The following is a 21,306-nucleotide window of genomic DNA, read 5'->3' as shown; positions in this document are numbered from 1 at the left end:
TCTTGCTCGGTCGCGTCCCTATTCGTCTCGCATTCCCTTCCTTCCCTTCCGTTGGTTGGGTGGTATGCCTTTTTTGCTTCCTCTCTCTCCCCCCCCCAGCTCGTCATCCATTGCCCTCTTCGCTGTTGATGCTCCGCGCGGCCGTGCGGCCTTTGTTGTCGGAGCAATCTCTAGTCAGGACTCGGTTGATGCGACTCACCTGGGAGTAGCTTTGCGACATGCTCGTCCGTTGCGCACCTCCGACGACGTATCGCGCCTCCGCCCGGTACGCCGTCGCGTCGCCACTACCATTGACTTTTATGCACCTGGCACTCTCTCATACAGCTAGCTGACTTGGATGCGTCCGATCTTACAGTCCTTTCTCAAGGATGCTGCCGTGACTGAGTACCCGTCCATTTTCAGTTGTCCATCCTCGCCGCTCACATAGTGCCTCTTCACCTCTCCATCTATTCGTGCAAGTGACGTCTGTTTTGCCTCGCCCGACACGCTAAGGACGGCCGCGGAACACACCAATCTAGCTATCCCCAGCATGCCCTCTCCCGATCTCTCTCAACCTGGACAGTTCCCAGTTGACGCCCCGGCGGACGAAGTACAGATTGGTTCAGGGATGTCTAACATAAGCGGGGATTATGGTGCCGTCGCGTCCGACTCTTCCGCCGGACACGGCCCGGGCGGATCTGATGCGATTGCCGAGGGAAAGCAGAATGCGAAAGCTGTTCTCGCTGCATCAGGAGTGTCTTTCGGCTCTACCGAAGCCGCTCATGACGCGTCGAATGGCAATCCTTCGCCCGCGTCTCAGGCAAACAGTGCCAACGGATCCGCGTCAAGCAAGAAACGATCCCGGGATGGCTCTGTGATCAACTCATCTCTAGCGACAGAAGGCCTTCCCGTGCGTGTACGTGAGACACCTGCGGATAAGATTCTCCTCGAAGACTATGTCAACCGGGAGTTCCACCATTCTGCCCTGACAGCATGGCAAAACCCTAGCCAAGAACTTTTGCATCAGAAACGCGCCGAGCGCGATTATTTTCTGGCAGTACGGCGCGAGAACCACATGAACCCAGCAGCTCTCTATGGCGTTGGTTACGAAGGCTTCGGCAATCAGCGTACCGACTCGCGCAATCAACATCCCCAGCTATTATATCCGGCGAATCGACGTCGTCCCGGGAACCGGCGAACGAGGGAACTCCGAATCTCCCGCAAGGACCTGAAGACGCAGAATGAGCAAGTTGAAGATTTGGTGCCAATTCGCTTGGATATCGACTGGGAAAAGATCAAGATCCGCGATACTTTCACATGGAATCTGCATGATCGCGTGATCTCCCCCGACCTGTTCGCAGAAAAGCTAGTAGAGGATCTACAGATCCCTATGGAGTCGTGTGCGCCGCTGATACGAATGATCTCTTCAACCATCCAGGAGCAGCTCTGCGATTATTACCCTCAGATCTTCATGGAAGAAGAGCCCCTGGATCCTCACCTTCCCTACAGCGCTTACAAGAATGATGAGATGCGCATCCTAGTGAAGCTGAACATCACAATTGGCCAACATACTCTGATTGACCAGTTCGAATGGGACATCAATGATCCTCATAACTCCCCTGAGGAGTTTGCTGCGCGTATGACCGACGACCTGTCTCTTTCCGGCGAGTTTACGACCGCGATTGCGCACTCGATTCGCGAACAATCACAACTTTTCACCAAATCTCTCTACATCCTCTCCCACCCCTTCGATGGCCGCCCGATTGATGATCCTGACCTGAAGACCGCATTCCTCCCTACCCCTCTGACCTCTTCCTTCCGACCTTTCCAAGCGGCCAAGGAGTTCACTCCCTACCTGTATGAATTGAACGAAACGGAGCTCGAGCGGACCGAGGTGTCGATATCGCGAGATCAACGCCGACAGAAGCGGTCTGTCAACCGTCGTGGTGGTCCCGCACTGCCTGACCTGAAGGACCGTCAACGTACTATCCGGACCATGCTCGTCTCGACAGTCATACCTAATTGCGCAGCGTCCCTGGAGGACAGCAATGTTTACAAGCGCTCGGGCTCGAGCCGTCACAGGCGCGCCGCCGTCGGATTGCGTGATACCGGAGAGGAGTCAGAGGAGTCCGACAGTGACGAATCGTCAATCACCGGCTCACCTGCTATCGGGCCTCACCTAGCTCAAGGAACGGCACGTACAAGGGGCATGAGAGGAGCTGCCAGCGCGGCACATGCGGCACTGCGAGCGAGCCTGGGCCAGTCCGCCACGCCCGAGCCACATAACGAGGCGAGAGCTGCAAGTCGCAGGCGCGAACTTCGCGAGGAGAGCGTTGTAGAAGAGCCGGATAAGCTGCTCGTCAAGCTCAAGATCTCCAAGGAGAAATTCCGCCAACTCCTCACGCATGGCCTGCAGTCAATACAAGGCCTGGCAACCCCGGCAGCGCAACCAGCCTCGCAGCAGAGCACCCCCCAAGTTCAGACTCCCACCCCGAACCCCATGGCTCCGCCCGCCGCTCCTCAACCTGAAGTCCGCGTACCCGGCGTCCCTCCTCCCGGACAACGACCAGTTCCCGCCCAACAGATCGGAGCCGTAGATGCTCCTCATCCCCCTCAGCCAGGAGTCCCCGGGGTGAGTAACTAACGACCTATTACTTCCATCTCGTCACCTCCACACGGGCCGCAATGTCTGGCTACCGAAGAAGTGCCGCAGACAGCCACGTACTAACATGATTTTAATCTAGCCCCCGCCGCCAAGTTGGCTTGCAGCGGGACTCGCACGCTTAAAACTCTCCTATCCCAACGACTCTTTCGAAGGGGTCATGCGCTACACCGCTGTTGACACGGAAACCATGCTGCCGGTAGCGAACTCCAACAGTCAGCCCGGTCACAAGCTGAAATATCAGTATCTCCCTCGCATTCGCTGCCACGACTGTCCGGGTAAGCTGTATACTCCAGGACCTGGCACGACAGTCGACAATTTTGAAGTACATCTCCGGAACCGCCAACACAAAGAGCGGGTGGAAGAACGAGTTGCGAAAACAGCGGCCGGGGGCAATGCATCATAGTAATTAATGATTGAATGATGGAGCAGGGGGTTTCTATTTCACTCATTAACCCGCATCAATGTACACTTTACATCTTTATCTTCTTCTTCTTTCCTTCCCTGTCATTCCTCATTGCTCTCGCCTTTGGCATCATCCTCTTGACTGTCTGATTCAAATCATTGATGTGTGTATGTACATGACTGAGCGATTGTTCTTGGTTTTTCATCCATCCATTCTATCCCTTTTCGTCTTTTCTTTCTCCATCTTGGATGTGTCTACTATCAGAAATGCCTTGGGAGATGGATAACTCACCCTTTTTCAACTTTCTCTACACCATGTCATTTCACCATAACTACCTACCTCATGGTCGGCGTAAATAGGGGACCTCTTTGTTGTTGTTGCTGCTGCTGCTGCTGCTGTTATTATTGGCAGTGTTGAAGAGAATCATCCATTGACTTAGCAATCTTACCACCACTAAATACAATCGGCAGCGATATACTGCACAAAACACTCCAAGCATAACCAAAGTCATTGTAGGTATTGTAATTCGATTCGCATGAAAGATACAACGACTACATCGTATATTTTCCCGTTAGCAAATTACTTTCATTACCTGCCTACTTACATCAATTTGAAGTAGTAGTTTTAAGAGCCCCATCACATAGTTACCTAGCCTGCCATGCCATTCAAGATCTCATTCCCATACTAAGTATTTATTTAGCCCCAGACTCGTCCTCTATAGACGAAACAGAACACTTGAACTCCTTATACTACTTTTTTTTCAATGAAGCACTGACCTAGCCCTGCAGCCCACTTATCTAAAGTAGATATGGTACTACGATTACTAGGTGGAATAATATACATAAATACTTAGTAGTTGCTTAGATATGAAAGGTGGGCAAACTACATAAGTCTACGGGTGTCTCCAAGCTCCAGTCTCTTCAGTTGCAGTATAGATGTCTTTCAGGTTGATTGATTGACTAGTAATTAATTGATTGACTTACATACACTCATTGACCTGGACTCCGTTGGTAAAATTGATAGTATATAGAAAAAGAAAAAAAGATATGAGCACTGGCAGATAGAGAGATAGATAGATAGTCATACATAGATACATACATACAAATATATCCTAGCCGCTTGCGGGAGGGGATGAAGATATAAGAAATGGAAATGAAATAAACTGAAATTCGAGAAAAGAAAAAGATGATAGAGATGGGTATACACAATTCGATTTCAAGTTCAATTCAGTCCAGTTCAGACTGCATCGGTGATCTTGAGTAGGGACTGGCTGCTTAAAAGGTGCGGTAGGGAACAAATTTGAAGTGATAAGAGAATATAGATAGAGGGAGAAGATGATGACAACCACTCCGACAGAAGAATTGGAAGACAGGATAAATCGTTTCAAACTGACGCTGCAAATATCACATGTTCACTTCGCGCTTGGTTTTTGATACATACATGCTAGCTAACAAAACAATTACGAGAGGGTATCCAGATCCTCTTATCCTCTTCGAGAGGATCGCCGATTTGGCAGAGTCGAGGTTCGTTTGCCACTCGGTTTTGAAGGCGCAGGCTCCGTGGGTTTCTGTGGGGATGTAGGCGGCGGAGATGATAGAGGCGAGTCTTCCCTGTCGCTTAGGATCTCGTCCAAGGCGGCCTCCTTGCCTGGAAGATCGACGCTGTCGTTGTCGTCGTCCTTCTCGGAGTCGCTCTCGGCACCGCCCTGCTCCTCTTCTTCTTCTTCCTCGGGTTCGTCGGCTTGCTCTTCCTCCCACTCGTCCATTTCCATATCATCTTCATCGCTGTCCCGGTCCGCGTAGCTAACTCTCCGGGATGCACCTCTGCTACTGCGTCTCCTTGCTGCCGTGCTAGCTTTCTTGGTAGCCCCCTCATCCGAGGACCAACCGTCGTCGTCCTTCTTCTTTTTCTTGGGAGTCCTGGTGGTTCCCGTGGAGCCGGACGACTTGCGCGGCCGAGCGGGCTTCTTCTCCTTGTCTTTTCGCGCCTTCTTCGTAGCGCTTGCGTCCCCACCTGCTTCAGCCGATTCGGGCTTTCTCTTCTTTGCTGAACCGTGGGATCCGCTCTTCGTCCTCATAACGGATCGCACGATGCGATCCAGCAAGTCTTCGCCTTCTTCCGGGAAGAAATTCTTATCCGCAACCTCTTGGGCCTCCCGGTGGCTACTCATCGGGGCGAAGATCGAGCTCGGCACTCCCATCTTGCCAGGGTAGGTCTGCAGGATGTTGGTGGCGCCAGCTGCGCCTCCGAATTTACGCTGTTGCGAGTAAATGTCCGCAAAGCGACGAATGGTCGCTTGGGCCAAGTCGGATAGCGTGTGGAGACGGGTGCTCATTTCGTTAGACTTTGTGATACCGTCTCGCGTTTGCTTGACACGCTGTGCGATGTGGAAGATCAGCGAGAGGTTGTGCTCATTGGCCACAGCCTGCAAATAGAAAAGAATGTAGCGGGAGAAGTCGACGAGTTCAGCTACCCGAGTGGACTCATCCATTTCAGCTGGAGGATAGTCGGGGTGGTAGGTAAGTAGGGACAGTAAACGGGAGAACAGTGACTCCATGACCGTCTGCTGGTCGCTTCTTTTGCCGTTGGTCTGTTGCGAGAAGAATGCAGCTCGCGAGCGCAGCCAGGTAAGTGTGCTATCCTTCAAGCTGGTGATAGGCTCAAAGGCAAGGAGGAAGGGGACGGTGTACCAACGGTAGCTCAAGTGCGTTTTCTGTACAAGCTTCTTCTTGAGCTGGCTGATAAATCCGCTTCTCACCTCTAGAACTGGGTCCTGGGCGACCAAAGCAATCGAGTTGAAATCCCGCGGGCTAAGCAACTGGTCGCAAGGTCCATGGGACGCACAGAGCTTCAGTAGTGACCTGGCTGCCAAAAGACGTAGACGCGACTTCTGCGTTGCGGGTGTATCCTTCTTCTTGGACAATTCGCCGTCGTTCACGACGAGTTTGTTCAACGTATCATAAACTGGTCCGGCATGGGCACGGAAGTCATCCTCGTCATCTGAGCCATCCTTCGCACGTAGGCGATTGACAATGATCTTCAAAGCCCATTCCTTGGCCGCGGTTTCATCGTCCACAACATCAGACCACGCATACCCAGCGTCTGGCTGGGGAGAGCGGTTGGTCAGGAGAATCTTGTTGACCGCAATCGAGATGATAGCATCGCTGTTGTCATCCGCCTCCCGCGGAGCCAAAAGGTTCAGCTGAGACAAAGCAGCCAGTTTGGTGAGGAAGCGTTCGGATCCGTAAGCCCAGTCGGAAACGCATTTTTGGATAAGGTCCTTGGCGTACATTTCCTTCTTATCGGCAACAGCCATGAGGATAGAGACGGCATGTTTAGCCGCTCTAGGCGACGGACTGTGTAGCGCGTAGCTCACCAAGGACTGTAAGAATTTCCGTTCCTTGGGAAGCTTTGATGGGAGCTTCTTAGCGAAACCAGAGCATGCCTTGAGGATCTCTTCGGTGCTAGCGCTATCCTTCGTGCTGGAGCTGGGCGTCTGTGACTCCAGATCTTTGCACATTTCCTGAACCTGCGCTTCCAGCACCTCGGGATTACGGGACGATATCTCCCGCAGCATCTCCTGGGCAGGGTTAGCCAAGCCATTCTCATCTGTCCTTGAAAGACTCATGATGGCTGGAATATGGCTGCGGTTGAAAACCAATGAGCTGGAGCGATACAAGAGCGGCGTGAGAGTATCGAGCAGAGACGTATTGTTAGATCCTTGCAACCTCCTTGCCAACTCTTTGATGGCTTTGATAACGGTCCGGTAATCACTGACTGCCGCCATTGAGAAGCGGATCAGCTGGTACGCACGCCGGTCGTGCACCTTGGCGAATTTCCAAAGGTCTGCAGACGTCCGCGACGGATCAGGGAGAAGTTTGGACAAGGTGTCAATCACCTTGCTCAGCTGAGCCTTGATCCGGTCTTGATCCTTCTCCATGACACCACCCTAAAGCAAACCACATTAGCACCGATTGTATACAGGAACTGCCTTGTAACTTACATTGTACTCCTCGCAAGCCTGCAAATAGACCGTCATAGCTGTCCTCATCGAAATTTGACGGGCCTGCATTGCAAAGAACACCTTTTTCGCCTTCTCGTCAAGGCTCTTTAAAAGGGTGAGTATGCGACGTGCCCGAATCTTGTCAACATCAATCTCCCCATCGCCTTCCGAGGCCTGGGAGTCCTTCTGCTTCTGAGACTGACTCGAGCTACTCCGCGTCAGCTTGCTCTTGACGGGAGGATAATTGAGCGGAAGCAGGATCTCAAAGAGGACGCGATCGATCAAGACATGAATGTCAGGATCATTGGTGAAGAAAGCATCAAAGATCTTAGTGGGTCCGTCCTTGAGCAGGGTGGCGGCTGGCTCGTTCGCCTGCTCGATTTCACCCACTGCAACGGCCCAGATTCGAGCCAATGTTTTCGTTGCGTGCTCGCGAACTTGTGGCTTGCGATCCTTGACCCGCTCGGCAAGAATGAAGAGGACGGAATCGGGGGTGGAAAAGCCTCCGCTGACGCCCAACTTGTTCACGACCTGGGTCAGGCCAAAGTTGCTGATGGCATCGACGGCGGCAACCCGGACCTTCTCGTCCGCATCGCGAAGCATAGAGGCGATATGTTTGATAAGCGTCTGCTCTTCGCTCTCGCTCAAGCCAGAGCCGCCCGCAGACGTCAGCAGAATCCGGCCGACAACAGTGACCCAAGCAGCTCTTACTGAGGCGGATTTGTCCAGCCGGCGACTCAGGAAGCTTTCATAGGTGGAACTGTGTGCCTGCGAGAAGGGTTTCGGAGAGAAGGGCGTGAGAAGAACACTAGGCTGAGGAATCGTCTGGGCGTACTCCTCTAGAGCGACTGGCGGATAAGCGGCAGGGTCCATTGGCGGAGGAGGGGGTGGTCCAGCAACCCCGATACCTGCCGTCAGATCACCAATGGTCTGGGTCGCCAGGAGACGCAGGGACAGCGACTCGGCTGACAATTCCGCCTCGAGTTGTGGAACTACGTTCTGCAATACCTCGGGACATGCTCTCCACAGTTCTCGGATGAGGCGATGCGCCTTGCTCAATTCCTTGATATCTTCTCCCTCCTCGTCGGAGTCGTCCAGGTTGGGCCTGCGATGGCCACCCTTCGAGGATCCATTGACACCCTCCGCAGACGCATCGATGATAACGTTGTTGAAGTACTGACTAATGTGGCTCGTCATCCGCTCCGGGCATGCTTGGCAGATGGCTTTGGCCATGTTGTACGCGGGAGGGTAATCCTTCAGGAGAAGCGTTCCCTGTTTGGCATCGACCGGCGCATCGCCTTTCTTCCCTCTTTTGTTCGGAACCTCCATGGCACGGGGGTCGATGCGCAAAAACTGCGCCACTATGACATCGACCACGTCGGCGGCAAGAACAGGCGTCTCGTCGATAACCGTCACGAGCAGGCGCGTCATGTCAAACTCGACATTCTTGGCGACCTCCTCTCCCGTAGACGTTTTCGAGGACCCCGAGACGATGTCGAAGCAGCTCGTAAATAGAGGGATGATTAATGAATCGGGATGGTCCAGATCTGTCATCAATACGATACTCTTGACCTCTGCAAGAGAGTTCAAGACGTAGATATGCTGAGCATTGTAGGAGTTGGACGGGTCACCCAGCGCGGGGACGATGGACGAGACGATGCAGGTAAAAATGTCCTATTTCATTTCGAGTAATTGTCAGTCAGCACGAGCATCGCGCGCAATCAATGGTGAGAGATGGATGGAGAAAAGGTCGAGTGCGACCGTTCTCAGGGGGTTGGCAATTGGCCGCGCACCTTCAGTTGATTGCCCGTAAACGGCGCGTCGGGCGCACAGAGACGCAAGACATCGACGATACAGCAAGCTGCCCACGCCCTCACGCCCCGATCCTTGTGCGCCAGGAGATGAGCGGACGCGAGCTCCTGCGAAACCTTTTTCAGCGAGTCCTTATCGATCTCCTCCTGCTCCAGTCGGCGGAGCTCCTGCGCCAGGGTCTGCAAGCGTTGCAGCAGATCGGCGATGGGAATGGCGGACCGTCCGACGCGCCAGGACAGCGGTTCATTGAACTTGAGACGGCGAAGGCCCGCAGAGGTATCTTCCGGGTCCACGGCCTCCGAGGCGACGGAGGGGCCCTGACGAGTGCGCGCGGGCATCGTGGACAAAGCGCGGGGAAGCCGAGGAGGGAGGGAACGAGCTTCAACACACCATGCGCGGTACCGGAGGGGGAGAAGTAGACGAAGAGATGGATGGAGAGACTAAGACGGTGAAAGCTGTGTGTCGAAAAGGGGGTGGAGGGAGAAATGGAAGCTGCACGTGGGAGGAGAAATTGGGGGGGAGAAGAGAACCGATAGACGGTGGACTTGGAGGAGGAGAGAGTAGTGAGTGAGCAGTGAGTGACTGACAGGCCGAGCAGAGCAGAGCAAAGCAAAGCAAAGCACAGAAGTCCGACCGGCGAGTCCCAAAAGAGCCACAAGAAAATCACCGCCTTTCCACCGCCTCCACTTTCGGGACGCGTCGCGCGACTCCTTTGCTTTTGGCCTGTTTCAGGGACTGTCCACAATATAGTCAATAATTATCTACTTATCAGTACGCAGTAGGAAACTTCTCAACAAGATTGCTTGCTTGGATGAAGAAATAGGATGGATGTCTTCTACTTTTTCCAGCCAGTTGGTGACTTGACTTATTCCCAGACTACGACTTCAGTTATCTGCACGCTTCCCAATCGGTCTGGAGGGAACATTGGCCAATGGAAGTACTACTAAGTACTATTAACAGACTGGCTCGGCAGGGAACTTTCCGGATTTCACCACCAAAGGATTACATTAAGAATAATCTATACTATTCCAAAATTTGCAATCATCACTATCATCACTATCATCATATTATTTCATATTTTATATATACTGACTGTATGGAGTATACCTGCACATGCAAATGCAATCGCTATCTATATCCCCACATGCCACATTACCTCAATCAATACTAAACATTATCATCCCAAATTCTATATCCGCTGGAAAAACGCCATGATGCTGATGCATGAAAATGAAGAGAGAAATCCATGAGAGAAGATGCGAATTTTGATCCCCTTTCCGACCTTCTTTTCTTCTTCCAGTTACAGCTTGGGGCTGAACCGGCTCATCGCCCGAAGCTTCTTGCCATAGAAGAAGAAGAGGACGGGAATGGGAATCATGGCGACAGTGATGAAACCGAGCAGACTGGAGGCCCAGTCCACGCCCAGCTTGTTATACATTTGCGTGGCAAAGAGTGGGAAGGCACCTCCCAGGCTGCTCCGCACCAAGGTGTTGGCCGCAATGGCGGAGTTGGCAAACATCAAGTACACGTCAATGATGTAGTTGAGTCCCTGCATGAAAATCACCAGGATTCCCATGCCGATGGGCACACCAGCCACCACCTGCGCGCCCCAGGAGGTACTGGGATGCGAGGTCCAGCCGAACCAGAACAGACCCGCGGGCAGCAGGACCGACGCCACCATCATCGGAATGAGACGCTCTTCCGGCACCACGCGGCCGTGCTTGGCCAGCTTGCGGGCGAAGCGCGTCTTCGTCTGCCAAATAATCAACGCCACTCCGCAGAGCACGCCCACCAAGATACCAATAAAGGGCAGCCCGGCGATACCCGCGTTCGTCCACCCGCGCACTTCCTCAAATGAGACGGGGTAGGCTTCGAAGAACAGATACAGAATGCCGTACACCAGCGCTAAGTACAGGGTAATGAGAAGCAGAATGGGTTCGAGGAAAAGCATCATCACCGGCCGCAGGAGATACTTGGTCACGATGTCGTTCATGGTAGGGCGAGAATGATCCAAAAGGGAGTGCAGGGCCTCGTTGCCGGTCTCTCGGCGAAGACGGGCGGCGCGTTTCTGGAGGATCAACGGCGCATAGGTTTCGGGAACAATAATGAAGGCCAGCAAGCCAAAAGATCCCGACGCGATCAAGGTGATCCAAGCTGTCCAGCGCCAGCCGAGGTACGAGTCAGTGAGGTAGCCTCCGACAATAGGACCTGAATCAGACATGTTAGCAAATGAACCTTCCCAGCATGCTAACTTGTCCCACTCTGGGCATCTACTTACCAAGCACGGGTCCGATGAAGGTCGCACTGGAGAAGGCTGCAATAGCAACCGCTCGATCAACGGGATCCCAAAAGTCGGCCATAGCACCACCGACCACCGCCAGGGGCGAGCAGCCAAAAATACCAATCAAGAATCGGCAGACCAAGATGGTCTCCACGTTCTTAGCCACTGCAACGGGAATCTGGAAGATGGCGAAGATGGCGTAGCCAGAGAACAATGGAATCCTACGTCCATACAGCTCCGACAGGGGAGACCAGAACAACGGTCCAACTGCAAATCCAAACACCACCAGACTGGTTGCCAGAATCATGACCTCCGACGAGACGTTGAATTCCTTGGCAGTCACAAGGGTTGCGGTCGAGAAGACACTACTGGCGAACGTGATCCATGTCGTCATGAATGACAGTGACATAGTAATCAGCCACTTGCGCCAACGGGGCATGTTCTGGGGGTTTTCGGGGTCGTCTGGACCATCCCAATCCACCAAGTTGGGATCCTTTTGCTTCTCCGTTGCCTTTTCCAATTCTGGTTGAGGCACGCCGGCCTCGACATCATATCCATCTTGCTCCAACTCCTTATCGGTGAGGTCTTCGGGGCTTTTCTCTGGGTCGCCGGATGCACTGACAGATTCCGATTTGAGGGTCGAGTCGGAGGATCGCAAGTGCGCTTCGTGAGTTGTGTTGAGGTGCGAGGGTGCGAAGTTCGCTTCCGGTGCTGCAGCACCGGAAGTATGCTGTGTGTCACTCATATTATGTGTCCGCGCTCACTCAGGCGCTATGGGAAAGTTTGCGAAGAATGAAAGACCGATTTTGATTGTGGAGGGGGCCCAAGATGGAGACAGATATAGTATACAATACTATCTCCACAGACCAATCGAAACTTCTAGAGGGACTGGGGAAGAGGATACGCAGGAAGATGCCTGCTGGGGAACTAGGGCCATATTATAAAGACATCAACGCCTCTTCAATGAGTGGACCTCTTCAGGCCAAGATGCGAAGAAATGATTAATCAAAGCCCGGTCTTGTTCATGGAAAAGCCGACGGGGTTAAGGCCAGACGGAATATCTCCAGCGAGAGACCCCACTCTATGGACCAGCCCATATTGACCATAAACATCCCAAGGTCCAAGGATCAAATTACCCACCTTCCTACAGATCCCCGACTGACCTCCGATGGGATCTTGGGTTTACGTTAGGGCAATGTCATCCTGCCTAGACTTAACTTCGAGCCGTTATATCCGAAAAATGACCAGGGTCTTCGGTGTTCACAGGATCCTCATTGGGGAGCACACTGTTTGCATGTCAGGTATAGTGCAAGCGTCCTGAATAATGCGCTTCCCCGGCTGCACAACAGGTCCCTCAGACAACACTAACGGGTTAGGGGCGCCATGGGATGCAAACTCTTCTCTCTATGCGGCCAAGTGGGCACCAGCTCGCGCGTCGGTGGTTCCGAATCCCCGAATGATTCGTAAAGAAGGTTAGATATCAGCACTGGATCCAGTGCCCACTTCTACCCGATGGGCTTGGCGTTGCCTATCTCGACATTTCTCGACACTTCGTCCTCATGACATACGCGGGCTTACCGTTGACGACGAGATCAGTTGGTTTCAGGTGTCTGTGCCAGACTGTAGTGATATGTCAGCAAATAGCAGCACGTGGTAGTTACAGCAATCGGTCTACCATATCACGCAATCCGCTGTTGGATCTATCTGCACGTCTGCACTCGTGCAGTGATTCGTCATCCACTGGCCAACACGCTGAGATACGAACCAGGAACGGCGGCACATTTCCTAAGACCGACAAGCCGAAACCATACCTGATGCGGTTAATTCTCCAGGTGCTAAACCCCGGCGAGTCATAACGCCATCGCCAGAACTAATCAACTTGAAGATAGGGAGGCTGACTTTGTGGCCGTGTGGCTTGAATGGTGTTGCAGGTTTCAGTGAGTGGGACCATGGGAAGAAAAAGATAGGGGTTCCATAGATTATAGCTGTGGGCTCCATAAATTCTTTTCTTCCCTCTTCATTCTTCACACATCTAGACCCTTGTCGGATGGGTGACTGAATCCTGCAAGGCTGCAAAATTAGAGAGACGAGACAGATAATGTGACAGCTCTGCAGCAGTGAAGTCTCTAACCCTCACCTGCTACTATCTAGTCTACTACTAGCAAGCTAGGTAGCTAGACAGAAGCACACAGCTCATCCCGGAGAATAAATTCCAGGGCAGAATAGTTTGGCAAACAAAACAAAAAAGTTTAATTTTCCAAAGATTACCCACAGGAAGAACTTGCCCATGACGAGGACCGCGTTAACAGCAGCGCAAACAGCCGCAACTACTGGATACAGTAAGTACCAGTAAAAGAACGACGAGATAACGTAATCGGACAACGAGCCGCCGGTGGATGACTACACCGCCTACTAAAATAAAACTACTACTTACTACTGACTCGAGCATGAGATTGATCCGATCCACCACACACAGACACATAGAAGGGAACAATAAAACTCTTATCAACCGTAGTTTATTTGACAAAGAGCACAACCTAAACAAGTTAGTTACTTGTTGAATAATAATGCCAATGTCCGAAACCACGGTAACAAAGAGAGGGACAGGGAGGGGCCTGTGGATCCTGAACAGTACTGAATACTACATGGTAGGGAGCGAGCGACCATATCGTAGATTGGGCAGTATATGAGTCGTTATGACTGGGGAATAAAATAACCAATCAGACACTTTGGCCGAGTGGTTTAAGGCGCAGGCCTGCTACTACCTTACCGTACTAGCTGATTAGCCTGTGGGTTCGCCCGCCTGGGTTCGAGTCCCAGAGGTGTCGCTTATCTTTTTCTTTTTTTCTCTTACCATTACTTAACTACTAGTTTTTGAGAATAGCTAACTACTACGGAGTACTATAGCTGTAGTAGCTGTGTTGTTGCCTACGGGTAACTAATTATTTTTCCCCTCTTTTTAGCTTGTATGTAAGTAGTTGTATGTATGGGTGTAGTAACGTACTACTATGTATATCATGAAGCCAAAGTTAAAAAGAACCAACACTCAGTGTCCGTAGCATGCATGTATGCATGCAATGATACCTAGATAGCTAGCTAGCTACTAATAGGTAGTAAGAAAGTACATCGCTAAAGCATTTCCAGATCATGCGAACCGGTACGTAACTAGGGAAGTAGCTAGCTAGCATATCTATTTACAGTGCTTTTCTACAGCAGAATACTCAAAATAGATCGGTAGGTAGGTACTCCGGCGACTCAGTGCATCTGTGGTGGTTGGGAACCCGTGCATGCAGGACTTCGAGTGCATACCCGGCTGCCCGTGATACTTAAGCGAGAAATAGAGAGAGAGAGTCAGTGGGACAGAGGATGGTGTGATGTGATGTGATCAGTCAGTAGTCCTCAAGCCTGGTCGGTTGCAATTGGCGGTGACTATCTATAGTACTCCGTCCTGATTTACTCCCTGATTATGTGCAGTGTGGGTGTGTTACAGATTAAGTGGAATATGCAGCAGGTGGTGCCAGGTGGTCTCATGTTTGGGTTGTAGGATCAAAAGTTGGGCTTTGTTTCTTGTTGGAATTGAAGCGGTGAGAAAAGAGCGGTTTTCCAGCTTTTGTGTTGTGTCTGTGCTCCGTCGCAGGGATCGTGTACTGCCCAGCGCTGGCCGTCTGGGATGGCCAGCAAAATGACATTCGTAGTATCTCAGTCAGGTATATAATAAATGCAAGACAATGCTACAGTATGCGGTGGACAGTATACGCCACCCACCCAGCTAGTATATTCCTCCATGGGTATCCAAACCCTCCCGTGCGAGTTCCGGGAGTTGTCCGTTAAAAACAAACGCCGGGCTCTCCTGTCCTCCACAATAACCAGATTAACCGCTGCAAAACGCCGGGAAATGCAAGACGCTATTCAAGTATCAAGAGCTTTCATCAACAGAGTCATTAAGATCGTTGCGTTGCTTCAACGCATCCACGGCCTTCTCCACTTCTTCCTTGGCCACCGTAGCCAGCGTGGCTTTGGCCCCGATCTCGAGCGTTTCGACGTCGCCCGCACGCTCGTAAAGCTTCCGAGATATATTTCGATTGATTTCCGTGTATTGCTCTTTCGTGATGGTCTTCGAACGATAGTAAGGCTTCAGCGATGACCCGACTAACTTCTGGATGTCAGACTTGACTTTGAGGGATAAGCCTGGGCGACTGGGCGAGCTGTCGTCTGACCGGATAGCTGCTGATCGAGTGGCCGAGCGAGGTATCCGACGATTCGGGCGGCGAGTGGGAACTTGTGACGAGTGATCGTCTTGGGCACTGCGAGCAGAACCAACCGGCGACACATCTGGCGAGAAGGGTGGAGAGGACGGATCTGCTGGTGAACCCAGTTGTAGTGGAGACATGGGCCTGCTTCGGAGGGTTGGAGGCGGTGTGACGGAAGACAGACGCGGGGAAGAGTGATTTGATGGGGCAGGCGAGATGGAAGGAGAGGAGGGGCCAGGGGTCGTGTGATCAGTGGGGGCAATAGAAGATTGACCCGAAGCGCCATGGGAGATGACTCCGTTCGGGTTGGACGACTCCTCCACTTCCTTGAGAAGGGACTGAAGGAAACTCGGTTCGCTCGAACTGTCAGCATTGATCCGAGCAGAGACTTGCGCACTGGCAGCTCTCGATGACTCGCCATTCTGCATCGCCCGAGCTGCCAGGTCTTCGGCCCTCCGTGTCCGGGGCCGCTTCAGCTTGCGTTCAGGTTCGGTAGGCTCAGGAGAGGGCGAGAATGTAGGCTCTCTCCGCTTTCTCGCCCCGCTTGGATCGTTCTCGATTTCGCGGGCTCGCTCGAAAGCATTCCAGGCCCTCATCTCTTCGAGAGACTCGGGCTCTGGGGTGGGCTCGCGCGGAACGCGGGGCCGCGAAGGGCGAGGCGCCTCTATATCCAGGAGAGCGGCCGTGTCTCGGAACCGATTACCACCGCCTTGTTGTTCCGCAACCTCAAAGCGACGTTGCCACGCTCGGAAATCACGTTGATGGGCTTCTTCCCGGCGTTGCTCTTGTCGAGCGCGCTCCGCAGCCATGTCATCATCGAACGGAAAGTCCAAGTCAAGATTGAGGTGATCCCAGACCGATTGCCACACACGAGCCCAGTGCAGGGAGTTGAGCTGGTTCCTGCTCTGCATTCTGCGTCGCTGTGCTCTTGTGCGACGACCACGCCGGTCTGGTGTCTGCGAAGACCAATCGGCAGTCTCAGGAGACCGCCCAAGGCGACGTTGCGCCACACACCGTGCGCAGTACCAGGGGCCCGTCGGGACGGAATCGAGGCCAACACAATATGTGTGAGAGGGTACTTCGCAGCCATCACAAAGGAGAAGCAGCTCTTCATTGTCTGCATCCCCACAGATGGGACAAGGTTGAAAATCGGCAAAGTCATCGTCGATATATTCGATTATCATCGAGGGGTCGACTTCTGCTTGCTGGACTCGATCCTGTACGGCATAGGAGGATGTGACGGGGCCTGCAAAAGATACCAAAGATCAGTAAACTGAGATACATTTGATGGACAATCAAGTAGAAACCACCCATGATTGATGTAGGTGAATCAATAGATAAAGAGGGGGACTATCAAGTACTTACCACCAGGGCGGTCACTTAATTCGACGATGTTGAAACTCCGACGACATATCGGACAGCTGTTGGCTCGCTCCACCCAGGGTTTCAAACAGTTATTGTGCAGGATATGACCACAAGGGAGAAGCTGAGCGATCTGACCCGAGTCCTCCGTGCCATCTACGCCTGGAAGGTTGAGAGAGGCATCCGCCGACTTGCCCTCTGCCCCGAGGTCAAGTCTTGGCGCGGCCCCGGCGGCGACGGCAAGAGGATCGCTGGCGCTTTCGCCAAGGTCTCCTAAGCACACAATACAGGTGTCGGACATTAACAGAAGGTGATGTGCCACAATTGTCTGCAGAGACGCTGAGAGAAGGCATGAAGAGCAACCGGCAGAAGGGACAGGAAGGCAGAGGGAGTGGGAAGGAGAAGGGGAGAGAGAGCAGGTCGAGTGATGTGGGGAGAAAGCAACCGGCCTTTTGAAGGTGGACACTGAAATCCAGCCTAACGCAATGCAGTCTGGCCTCCAACGTGACCGGCGATGGTTCAGCCAATCCCATGCATTGATTATCGTCGCCTGGCCTTAGTCACCCGCTGCTCTCTTTTCTGAATGATGAATGAGCAAAAATGCCTTGCCCTTGCAGCACCAGCTGAGTACCTTTGCATTTCTCTCAGCAAGCCGCCTTTCCTTTCTCTGCTTTAAGAGGGAGTTAGTTATTTAGTTAGTTACCTTTCTGTCTTTTCTCTCCTCTCGAAAAGCTAGTGGGAAAGTCCACGGGTCGGTGTGACCCTGATCCCTCCTCCCTCTCTCCATGAGTCTTAACTCTCGAATGACCCTTTTTTATCTGCCTAAAATATGACGATCGATTAGTGCACTTGATATATTTAGCTGACACAACGGTCCATCCCTAGTAGTAGGCTGAAAAAAACGAGATTAACAAACGAAAAGGAACAGAATACGTAGTAAACGCATTTCTTAAGGTTTGCGACCGTCTTGAGCAATCTGTGCGAGCAAGCTACGGATAGAACTCTAAATGAGTGATCAAACGAAAGAAAGACCACATTTGGCACATTTTCATAGTATGCATGCATGTCGATGAACTGCACGAGGGGGGCGCTTCCTTTACATCCTTGCGAAAATGCGGTGGTTGGCGATGTCTCCCTACACACTCTCAACTCAAAATTATCGAGTGGACATCCATCGACAACCCGACACCCCCTCTGTTGAGATACTCACATGCTGTCACAAACGAGCCCATCAGATGGTGAAATCACAAGTTGTTGCCGATGTTCCCAAGTGCAAAAACAACAGTGGTAGTACGAAAAGGTCCATCCGATGAATCCCGTGGATCGACTAATTGGTTCGATGGAACTGAGTAAAGTGTCTGGAATCACCGATGGTAATTAAATCTATTGGTGAAGTAGAAAATCTTGTGATTGAACGACAACTGTTGGCGCTACCAACATCGAACTAGCGGGGTTTCGTGGAAAGAGACATTCGCTCATTGAAATTCTCCAGATCTCATTTTCTCATTTTTTAATTTAAACGTAATAGAAAAGGTAATCCCATTATCACATTTAAACCTCCGCGATTTCTCTGAGACGACGGATGGTGGAGCGGGTAGCAGCGGCGGCGGGGGTACTGTAACACAGTCAAGCGATTAGCATCCATGTCACTTCTGCTCCCTGAGCCCCCCTGTCCAAGTCGATGGGGACTGCACTGGGCCCAGGACACAGCTTATCGGAAGCAGCAGCAGCAGAGTTGGTACTTACGAGACAGTGTAGGCACCACCGGCAACAGTCTTGTTGCAGCCCTTGCACTCCCAGATGCCAACAGCCTTGCGCTTGACGGTGTTCTTTCCGCAGAAGGTGCAGATGTAACGGGCGTGCTGGGACACTTCCATCTTCTTCACCTGCTTACGCAGGGAGGCACCGTATCTGTTATCAAACCATCGTCAATATCGGTCCTTCTGTATCGTGAAATTCGAGGTCGGATTTGTCGTCTTCGATTGCCCGGAAAGAGAACGCGATCGACTTCATCCCGATTTCAAAACTTCGTGGTAGAAAAGCGTGGCTGCATACCTGGTACCATATTTACCCGTGATACCGACCTCTGCAATGATGATTAGTCTCACAATTCGTTCATTAATTCAAAAACCTATCGGTCCTTGTCTAGAGGTTCAAAAAGGGGGCACATACTCTTGGTGCGCTTCGTCATCTTGTCTCTCTGTGCGGCTGTTGAGGTCGAAGATGGATACAGTGCGGTAAGACGAAATCAAGACTGAGGCTTTCTACTCGGGCGGGAATGGTTGTGGGCGGGCTCGCTTAGGGCTGGAACTTTGGTCACGTGCACCCCTTCAAATGCAGATGCTCCCTATGATGTTCGCACCTGGGCTACTACAGGGACAGCATGCTTTTATTCTACTTTCTGAATTATGGGATTCGATATATAGAGAGTTTTGTGATTTGCATCAAGTTATCTACTTTCAAGGTCTTATCCAAGTTCATTATTTTCAGCCGTACTGTGCGCATCTATCTCGAACCAGTAGCCCCCACGCACATGTGTGCACAACCGGAAGATTATGTAATGAAACACAGCATAACACAACTAACTACTTATAGTTCACTAGCCACTTTGCCACTAGTCAGCAATAGTCACCTTGAGGGTAGCAACAGGGATCATAACTATAGCTTCATTAGGACCCTTGCTTGATTTTGATTACTGAACAGAAGCGAGGAGATAACCTTTCAGATGCTAGAGATGGCACCGATGAACCATACAATGTCCCCTCATATCATTACTGCATTTAAACATAACCACATGCCTCGGTCCTCTTCATCGGAGGTTTCTTCACATCGGGTTAGCCCAGGACCGCTGTTCAGCAAGCCGTCATGCCTGGTTGGCATCCAGGCGTCCCCCTTAGATTCATCCGTGGCAGTCAAATAATTTGCATAGTGGCTGTATTCTAGCTGTGTCTGCTATCCAGCGTCTGCTTCGTATATCGTTAATCGACAAAGCCTCGTGAACAAATGGAGTCCAACAAGCAATATGATCTTGTCGTCCTAGGGCCCACTGGCTATACAGGACGGTTCTGTGTTGATCATATTGTCAAGAACTTTCCCACCAACCTCCGGTGGGCTCTGGCCGGTCGTTCTCTCAGCAAACTGGAGAATATTGCCAAAGAGCTGAAGAACGTAAATCCTGATCGTGCCGATCCAGGTACTTGATACCGTGAATCTACATGTCTATTGACTGAGCACACCGTTGACTTGCTTGTAGACCTCCTCGCTGTGCAACTCAATCGTGAGGAGTTGCACCCCCTGGTTCAAAAGACGCGAGTTATCATCAACTGCGTGGGTCCCTACTGTTTATACTCTACGCCCGTGATTGAAGCTTGCGCCAGCAACGGAACTCACTATGTCGATGCGTCAGTTTGCCGCCCTGGAATGAGCTCATCAACGTGTAGCTAACCGATGCAGTACCGGAGAGACACACTGGGTCAAGGAGATCATCGGAGAATACCACGAAACTGCTAAGGCAAACGGTGCTGTCGTATGTATTCCCCTCATGACACCGCAGTACGATGACATTCTCACTCTCAAATCAGATCATCCCTTGCGTTGGCATAGAAAGTGCACCTGCAGATCTGCTCGCATGGGCTACTGTGAAGCGAGTCCGCGAAGATCTGTCCTGCCACACCAGATCAATCACCGGTGATATCCACGATATCAAGTGAGAGACCACATAGCCCCCGGCCCCCGGATCATACAATGCCTAACACCACTCCACGCAGATCCTCCGGCGCAAGCGGCGGCACACTCTCCACCGTTCTCACTTTCTTCGAAAACGTGCCACCTTCCGAGATGCGCAAGATATCCACTCCCTTTGCGCTGGCCGCATCGGCCCCTCCGAAGGATATCCCCCGCGAGCCGTTACTAGCGAGGCTACTCGGTATCCGATCCGTCCGTGACTTGGGCATATTGACCACCTCTCCATCAGGCTTAGCAGACATGACCACCGTCCACCGCAGCAGCACCCTGATGCCAGAGTTCTACGGACCCCGGTTCTACTTCAGACAATTCCTCCGCGCCAGGAACGCTTTCACCGGATTCCTATGGCACTATGCGTTCCTGTTCGCCGTTACGGCTCTACTCGTGCCTCCGATCCGGACGCTTGTCAGGAAATACATCTATACTCCGGGTACTGGTCCTCGTCTCGAGGACTCCGTCAACGACTACGTTGAGTACCGCGCCGTCGCGACTGCAGACCAGGACACTCCTAAGCCCCAGCGCGTGCTGGGCAAGCTGAGATACCAGGGTACTATGTACGAGTTCACAGGGTTGAGTCTGGCAGAGGCGGCTATGACGATCCTTGAGAATGAGGAGAAGGTGAAAAAGGTGTCTCGTTGTGGTATCGTGACTACTGCTACTTTGGGTCAGGAGTTTATTGATCGTTGGGATAAGGTCGGATGTCATATCGAGACTCACGTCGTTGATAATTGATTTTCTAGTTCGTGGCCTGCCTTATCCGATTGACGAACTCGCAAGATTTTGTTATATATGTACTCATGACTATAT

At 51.9% G+C, this 21,306-nt stretch overlaps 6 protein-coding genes and 1 non-coding gene across 7 annotated transcripts; 3 read left to right on the top strand and 4 right to left on the bottom strand.

Annotated features, from left to right (window-relative positions):
* Positions 1 to 64: 64 nt before the first annotated feature.
* ASPBRDRAFT_34488 (SWI/SNF chromatin-remodeling complex subunit SNF5) lies at positions 65 to 3,047 on the top strand (the record flags this gene model as incomplete). Its single annotated transcript, XM_067623244.1, has 3 exons — positions 65 to 265; positions 428 to 2,611; positions 2,724 to 3,047. 3 exons carry the CDS (start codon positions 65 to 67, stop codon positions 3,045 to 3,047), a joined length of 2,709 nt encoding a protein of 902 aa, XP_067474434.1.
* Positions 3,048 to 4,065: 1,018 nt separating this feature from the next.
* ASPBRDRAFT_162208 (sister chromatid cohesion factor PDS5) lies at positions 4,066 to 9,664 on the bottom strand. Its single transcript, XM_067619500.1, has 3 exons — positions 8,844 to 9,664; positions 7,051 to 8,724; positions 4,066 to 6,996 (listed from the first exon to the last, which is right to left on the bottom strand). Exons 1-3 carry the CDS (start codon positions 9,198 to 9,200, stop codon positions 4,531 to 4,533), a joined length of 4,497 nt encoding a protein of 1,498 aa, XP_067474433.1. The 5' UTR covers positions 9,201 to 9,664; the 3' UTR covers positions 4,066 to 4,530.
* A 498-nt stretch (positions 9,665 to 10,162) lies between these two features.
* On the bottom strand, positions 10,163 to 11,888 carry ASPBRDRAFT_59176 (MFS transporter; the record flags this gene model as incomplete). Its single annotated transcript, XM_067628010.1, has 2 exons — positions 10,163 to 11,070; positions 11,141 to 11,888. The coding sequence occupies 2 exons, from the start codon at positions 11,886 to 11,888 to the stop codon at positions 10,163 to 10,165; spliced, it is 1,656 nt and encodes a 551-aa protein (XP_067474432.1).
* Positions 11,889 to 13,866: 1,978 nt separating this feature from the next.
* On the top strand, positions 13,867 to 13,971 carry ASPBRDRAFT_t253. The gene has a single exon. It is a non-coding gene; the product is annotated as a tRNA-Ser (tRNA).
* A 1,088-nt stretch (positions 13,972 to 15,059) lies between these two features.
* Positions 15,060 to 17,056, bottom strand: ASPBRDRAFT_34485 (putative PHD and RING finger domain protein; the record flags this gene model as incomplete). Its single annotated transcript, XM_067623243.1, has 2 exons — positions 15,060 to 16,639; positions 16,759 to 17,056. 2 exons carry the CDS (start codon positions 17,054 to 17,056, stop codon positions 15,060 to 15,062), a joined length of 1,878 nt encoding a protein of 625 aa, XP_067474431.1.
* Positions 17,057 to 18,306: 1,250 nt separating this feature from the next.
* On the bottom strand, positions 18,307 to 18,946 carry ASPBRDRAFT_200346 (60S ribosomal protein eL43; the record flags this gene model as incomplete). The annotated part of the gene is made up of 4 exons (XM_067621422.1): positions 18,307 to 18,370; positions 18,502 to 18,666; positions 18,811 to 18,841; positions 18,928 to 18,946. The coding sequence occupies 4 exons, from the start codon at positions 18,944 to 18,946 to the stop codon at positions 18,307 to 18,309; spliced, it is 279 nt and encodes a 92-aa protein (XP_067474430.1).
* Positions 18,947 to 19,758: 812 nt separating this feature from the next.
* Positions 19,759 to 21,270, top strand: ASPBRDRAFT_187245 (uncharacterized protein; the record flags this gene model as incomplete). The annotated part of the gene is made up of 5 exons (XM_067620091.1): positions 19,759 to 19,948; positions 20,009 to 20,156; positions 20,209 to 20,281; positions 20,337 to 20,461; positions 20,523 to 21,270. 5 exons carry the CDS (start codon positions 19,759 to 19,761, stop codon positions 21,229 to 21,231), a joined length of 1,245 nt encoding a protein of 414 aa, XP_067474429.1. The 3' UTR covers positions 21,232 to 21,270.
* Between the last annotated feature and the right edge of the window lie 36 nt (positions 21,271 to 21,306).

The sequence above is a fragment of the Aspergillus brasiliensis genome, assembly GCF_001889945.1.
Source record: "Aspergillus brasiliensis CBS 101740 unplaced genomic scaffold ASPBRscaffold_17, whole genome shotgun sequence".
Lineage (NCBI taxonomy): Eukaryota > Fungi > Ascomycota > Eurotiomycetes > Eurotiales > Aspergillaceae > Aspergillus > Aspergillus brasiliensis.
The sequence above is the reverse complement of the archived record's forward strand: the minus strand, read 5'-3'. Positions and strand labels throughout refer to the sequence as shown.